Consider the following 7,301-nt stretch of genomic DNA (forward strand, 5'->3'; position numbering starts at 1 on the left):
CAAAACTTAGCAAATCAATTACCAAATGCATTCACTGATCCAAAAAGTGTGACTAAATCATATATACCAGTTGTAAATGCTCCAATAAAAATTGATATCCCTGTTGGACAATCAAATGAGTCTCAACCACGCCTGAAGCGTGGCAAACCAATCGATTCCAAAGATAAAAATCCTCGAACAAGAAAGAGAGCTAAGAATAAAGATGACCCAAATGAGGATATAGAAAATCTAAAAGAACCTTCAAATGAATGGATCTTGGCCTTGATTGTTATTAAGAAATTGATTAACCATGAACACACATCCAGATTAATCAACTCGATTACAAAAGACTTTTAATGGAGAATAGAAGTTTGATATCGCTCCAAAGCCCTTAAACATGTAGAAAATTTATAATTTAAACAACACATTAACGTTTCTTTGAAAATAACCAAAAAGAGTCTGCGGAGAAAAATATATGAAAAAAGAAGTTAGTGTTCTTTGATCTTTCATATTGGTTTAGTATAAATGTAAAACATTGTCTTGATGTGATGCATGTGAAAAAAAATTGATGAGATAATGTAATTGAAATACTACACAACATTCAAGCAAGACAAAAGATGATAAGAATGTTCGTCTAGATATGAGGAGATGAGTATGTGACAAGATAGGTAAAAGAACATATTGAAAGAACGAGTGAGAGATTAAAAAGAAGGGGAATTGGAGAATATAAACGAAATTGAACATGAATATAAAGAAAGTGAAAACGTAAAGTGTGTGGTGTATGTGTGTGAACACGAGAATGAATAATAGTATATTTGAATGAGTTAATTTAAAATTCTAAATAATTTAAATGATTTAACTGGAAAAAAAAAATTCAATTCTTTTGTTTGAACAAAGTGTTAGAATTATTAATGGTTAACTTTTTAGAACATTTTTATATAGTTTAAACTTTGAAAAACAATGACCAACTTATAATTTTTTAAAATTTATTGGAATCTTTGTAAAATGTAAAATTTGAAATTATTTAAAAATTTATGGAGTTAATATTAAATTTGTATAAATTATGAAGACCAACTTGTAAAATTTAAAATTTATTAGAATTAATTTGCAATTTTTTGAAAATTTATAGAATCAATTTAAATTTTTTATAAATTATGGTTACCAACTTTACTACCAATTTGACATTCACATTATATAAACCGAGAGAATTTTAAATTGTTTATTTTTAATTTTCATTTAAATTTTTTTAAAATTAACTTAAAACAAAATATTTTATTGATTTCAATCATTTTAACAATTTTCTATATTTTTAATCCAAACAATAAATAATCAGTCAAATCATTTTAAATTCCTCTGAAAAAAAAGTTTACTTCCCTCCATCCAAAACTCTAACATAATAATGGAAAAATAATTAAAGAGTGGAAAACTCAAAAATTTGAAATTTATAACAAAGAGACAAACACTCTTCCAGAATAAAAAAGAGTGGAAAACTCAAAAATTTGAAATTTATAACAAAGAGACAAACACTTTTACAGAATAATGGAAAAAATAATTAGCAAGTAGAAAACTGGAAAATTTGAAATTTATAACAAGAGAGACGTGAACTTTTTAAAAAGTAGTGTATGAATAATAAAGGAAAAATAATATAAAATTGGAAAACTGGAAAATTTTGAAATTTATTTATAACAGAGATGAGAAATTTTTAAATGGAAGTAGTGTATGAATTTTTCAAACTTGTTAAAAGAAGATCATATGCATCTTTCTGTCTGAGATAGATAGTCGACTAGTTGAAGATTAGGTATTACATTACATATATGAAAATAAAATAAAAATGAAAAGAAAAACAGATTTCAGGGATTAAAAAGTGAGAAGTAATTGAGTTCCATCTATTGAAACGAGTTCTTTATTAAGGATCTACAAAATTGAAGGAAATATAATGCTCAATGCACAAGACAAGGATTTATGAGAATGTGATAGCGTGAAGCAGGAATATATAGAAATACATGCCCTTCGTGAAACTATATATAATACAAAATGATTGCATCATACTATTTCCTGTTTTAGGACATTGCAAAACAAACTTTCATCAACAAAAAAGGACACTAGATATAGATAACATAATGAATAGCTGCACTCTAGGGTAAACTTCATCGACCAAAAAATTCATAGGTGCGGACGGACCGGTAAAAACTCGACCATATGGCATTTTGCCAAAAAGACCCACAATTGTATAACTAAGACTTAAGCAACTCCAAACTACATATAACGAAGAAAAAATAAATCATGATACGGAACATTCATTTTATGTAATCATCACTTCAGAGATGTCTAGTATTTTCGACGATGGCTAAAAATATCAAGCCACCACACATCTGTCACCATGAGATATGAAAAAACAGGCATTGTAATACCCGAGCCAATCCAGCAACACTCTATTTACCAATGTTGGACCTTGTTGAACACAGAAACAACACATTCATTTGACCCCAGCTTTGTCCTGTATACTGTAGGACTTTAATGATAGACCAGCCAAAACTCCTGCAGTAAAAAAAATCTTAATAAGCTTTAAAGAAATGAAAAAAACAAACACATGCAAATTAATAAGATAGTAGAATGGTTTCATCAACAAATTTGCAGACTAACCAGAAAATGCTAAATATAAGACATTGCCCTCATTAAGGCGAGAACAATCTACTGATTGAAGTTGAACCCTCCAGAAGGCACAGAAGGAACATCAGTGCTACCAAAGTTGAATCCTCCTTGAGAAGCATCCCCTGGAGGCATAGTTTCATCTTCTTCCTCCAACCAGTATGTCTCAAGAAGCTTCACAGCCTTCTCATAAATCTCAGTGTTGTCGTGACTCTGGAGGTTTTCAATTTTCTCCAACCCCTCGGCATCATCAATCAATTGGGCATAGAGATTCACGTCACCAGTGTTGCCAATATTTTTATCAGCTTCTCCAACCTTCAAGATGTTTTCAAGCCCTTCCAGACAAACTGTCACAATTCTAGGATCCGGACAGATAAGAAGATCACACAATGGCTTAATACACCCTTGCTCTACTAGGTACCTGTTATCAGCGAAGAATAATTTATATCTTGCAAGAAAATTAAATAACTTAAAACACCATAATAACCCTCAAGAGGAATATTGAAAATTAATCTCTCTCCATACTTGATTTGTTCGTGAGATCCACCAGATGTAGCATTTGAGATAGCCCAAGCAGCCTCTTTCTTAATATCAAACTCAGCATTTTGAAGCAGGGTCACCAAAGGACCGAATATATTGGCCTCAATCACAGCCTGTTAATTATTAGGAAATGAGAATTAAAGAAATGTTCAATGCAATCAGAACATCGCAGACAGTATTAAATTCTAATTATCGTGCAATCCAACTGTACCTGAATCTGTTGTTTATTCCCAGCTGTAATGTTTGATATGGTCCAACAAGCTTCCTTCTTGATGCTTTTTTTATAATTATTGGTCAACAGATTAAATAAGCAAGGAAGAGACTGGTGATTGATGATAACCTATGGAACAAAGCACCAGGTTAAAACAAACAAACATAATATAAAATTATGAAAAGCATGTTTCAACACTGAAACACAGTCATTTTCGTTGTGTAAGTGATAATGAGAATTTTAGCAGAAACTTGTAGAGGTGCCCCACTTGACAAAGGAGCCTTAAGAAAAGTTAGGTATGAGAATTTTAGCAGAAACTTCCAGGAAAAAAATAGAGCTTATTATCTCACAGTCCAGGGAAAACTTACTCGAATCCAATGAAAAGTTAGGTATGTGACTTGAGCAATAACATTTATATGGGTGTGTAAGCATGTGAGAGGTGTAACGATTATAGCAAAACCTTGGTAATCTAATAAGGAAACCATAAAATGATTACAAGATAACAGATGGGCAAAAAATGACTGATGAATAGCTTCAACAGAAGGTAACAATGCAATCTCCAAAAGTGAAAAGAAAATTAGAACATTTTAGGCAAGTAATATTTTAATAATTAATGTTTAAACAAAAAGAAAATAGAAGAGGACATTGCAAATAATAAACCATGCTCCCAGTTTTTTTTTTTTAATAGCAAATGTTAGTAGCTAGTTTGTTCTGATCTCCTTATCACTCAGTCACTTGTGTCCCTTCCCCAACCCATCCCACCTTATAACCCCTGGTAGCAGTAATTTATTTATCCGTAATACAGAAAGGCAAAGTTACTTGCTGCACATAGCAACAAAAACACAAGAGTAAAGCTACTATAGAAGGCAAAGTAACTTAATGAGCAAAACAGCTACAAGATTTGCTCCAAAAGTCAATACCTGAGTTTGCATATCATCTCCAGTGACTATGTTTCCAACAGTGCGAAGAGCAGGAATCAACACTGAAGGAGATGGGTGCCTGAACAAAAGTAGAGCATTTAGAAATTATCAGAAAAACAACAGTGGCACATGCATTCTTGCATGGCTGAATTTGAGATGTGAGGTTACTCACAGTAGAAGCTCCACAAGTCGGGGACAAACACCAGCTTCAATTACAGCTTGAATTTTATCATTTGTACCGTCAGAAAGATATGAAAGTGCCCAGCAGGCATCAGTCAAGACTTCTTCATCATTTGAATGAATAAGACCAGCAAGGGCAGGAAGTGCAGGTTTAACCTGTAAAAAGATAGTAAAATGTGAGGTCCATAGAATAAAACATTATAGCAACACAGCAAAAGCAGTAAAACAGATATTGGACAAACCAAATACTGAGCTAACAGATAACCCTCCAAGTTCAGACATGGACAACAGTTAAGATTTGGTTGTACAAGTGGCTGGCCAATTGCATTCTCAGCAATTCCACGATAGAACACGTGAAAGATGTCGCTTAAGAAAATAAAGAAAAGGCTGAATAGTGTTGTTCAACGGGAAGACCAGCTCTACTTACGTATTCTGTATAATGCTAGAACATAAACACGCTAATCTATAGGGTCTGTAAACATACTATTGATTCAATATGAAAATTAAACAGAAAATAGTTGAGTATTACAATCCCTCTTCGTTTCCTATGAAGGTTACAGAAGGAAAATTTAAACAATGACTACCACTCTAGTATTTGACCTTGGCAAAGGATTGGAGTATAATAAAGAAAAGTAACAGTTAGAGAAAAATTATTGTCAGGACTGAATTATTGGATTCATAATGAATAAGCAATGCATATTCTTCTACCTGATCAAAAGGGGGCTGTGGCTTGCCTCTGCAGAAGTTTGAAAGTGTCCAAGTAGCATTTCTCAGCATAGAAAGCTTGGCATGTTCATTCAATTGTGCCAAAAGAGGAATCAAAGCCCCCTGGCCGAGAACAAGATCACGACATTTAGGAGAATCCCCAGCAACATTTCCTAATGCCCACACTGCCTGCATAACAAAAACCCAACAGGAGAAATGTTTAGTTTTCAAGAAAAGATGCTGGAAAAAGTGCAATTATAAGGTTCTATTATTGTTCTTCTGATATCTAGTACACAAATAAATAAAACCACTCAGCAGAAACATAATGCATGCACCCACAAAAGTATTTATAAAATCAAAATCCAAAAATCAACAAAACCAAGTTTCGTAGTTGAGACTTGATAGGTATCCCTTTTATTTCATTTTATTAACATGCACAAAATGTTTAGACCTCAATATTTAATAATAATAATAATAATAATAATAATAATAATAATAATAATAATTAATAATAATAATAATAATAATAATAATTAATAATAATAATAATAATAATAATAATAATAATAATAATAATAATAATAATAATCTTATCAGTTTCCCAGAGTTTCTGCATATTTAAGGTGGATGAAGGTAAGTTAAAATATGTAGAATATACCTGTTCACGGACATCGTCACTAGAAGAAGCAAGGAGCTTCACAAAAATTGGGACAGCGCCATGGTCAATTACCACTTTGGTGTTTTCAGACGTTCCAGAAGCTATATTTGTCAAAGCCCAAGCTGCCTCAAACTGGATCATGTAACACATAACATTTAGGCCAAACATCAGATACAAGAAAACTTTAATTACAAAATTACAAACTGAAACACACAAATAAAACCCAAGTACACAACAAACCTGCAACTGTGGAAAATCCTCCCTCATCAAAAACTCAACAAAACGAGAAACAACACCCGTCTGTATAACCTCCTCAATCGGTGGAGTACGTTCTGGAAATAAAAACTCAAGTCAATCCAAGATTCTTTAATTAACTAATCAAAAGTGGCTACACAGTAAATAATCAGAGTAATTAATCAAATTTCAAACCAATAGAAAGCAGCTTTCGAAACTGAGTTGTTGACTCAAGCTGCAAATTATTATCATCACTCCAAACACCAGCAACCATGGATGGTAAATTTTCCAACTGCAATTCAGAGAGAGAAAATTCAGACTAATCTAGGGTTGCGCAAATCTAAAAAATTAACAAGTAATTAAGCAAACTAACTACTCTTCCGCAATTCAAATTCAACGATTAAGCAATTAAACAATCAAAGAACGACGATTATTTATCCCTGTGATCAAGCAATTTAGGAATCATGCAAAAGATTGATTAAGCGAAAAAGACCTTCTTCTCTACGACGGAGTGAATGGAGGAAGGAATCTGCTGAGGTTGAAGACCTTCGCGTCTCTTTTTGAGCAAACTCTCTTCTCTACGATTCTTGCGGATCTCAACCATGGTGTCCTCGCGGCGTCGGCGGCCTTCTTCGGCATCGACGGCGACTTTGTATCGATTGCGACGGACCTCGGTCCTGGAGTTTGCAGTTGGACGATACGACATCGTATGAGGAGTGATGAACGGAAAGGTGGAAGACGAAGCACTGTAGTGGATACTACACTGCTCTATTGATTGTTGATTGATGAAAGAAATGAACCTAACGGTAGGGTTTGAGTTTTGGGAAAAATAAATAGAGAAAGAAAGAAAGAGAGACGCGAAGAGATTTTGGGATTTATTTTTCAGAAATTTTAAAAAATTAAAATAAAGGAAATATAAAATAATAATAATACTAATAATTAGTAGCATATCAAATTAATTCTTCAGTCTTATTTTATTTGAGTTTTGTGCGATTTTTAACAAAATGATTAAATAAATTGGTTTTAATGATAAAATTAGTATCATTTACTAAACCATACAACTCAACATCATGGAAATCAGTTATTTTTATGTTATGAAACTTACCTGACTCGATGCATGTGGTACCAACAAAGCATAAGCTCTCTCCATAATGCCAATTTGGGCAACCACATGGCATAAGCCTTCAACGATGTATGCATGCAACAATAATATGCAACAACGTAA

General features: G+C 32.7%; 1 protein-coding gene across 1 annotated transcript; it reads right to left on the reverse strand.

Annotated features, from left to right (window-relative positions):
• Positions 1-1,971: 1,971 nt before the first annotated feature.
• Positions 1,972-6,904, reverse strand: LOC131627523 (importin subunit alpha-2-like). Its single transcript, XM_058898369.1, has 11 exons — positions 6,570-6,904; positions 6,272-6,368; positions 6,083-6,174; positions 5,843-5,974; positions 5,188-5,373; positions 4,472-4,635; positions 4,300-4,378; positions 3,380-3,508; positions 3,154-3,281; positions 2,623-3,049; positions 1,972-2,517 (listed from the first exon to the last, which is right to left on the reverse strand). Exons 1-10 carry the CDS (start codon positions 6,780-6,782, stop codon positions 2,671-2,673), a joined length of 1,599 nt encoding a protein of 532 aa, XP_058754352.1. The 5' UTR covers positions 6,783-6,904; the 3' UTR covers positions 1,972-2,517; positions 2,623-2,670.
• Between the last annotated feature and the right edge of the window lie 397 nt (positions 6,905-7,301).

The sequence above is a fragment of the Vicia villosa genome, unplaced genomic scaffold, assembly GCF_029867415.1.
Source record: "Vicia villosa cultivar HV-30 ecotype Madison, WI unplaced genomic scaffold, Vvil1.0 ctg.000365F_1_1_3, whole genome shotgun sequence".
NCBI lineage: Eukaryota > Viridiplantae > Streptophyta > Magnoliopsida > Fabales > Fabaceae > Vicia > Vicia villosa.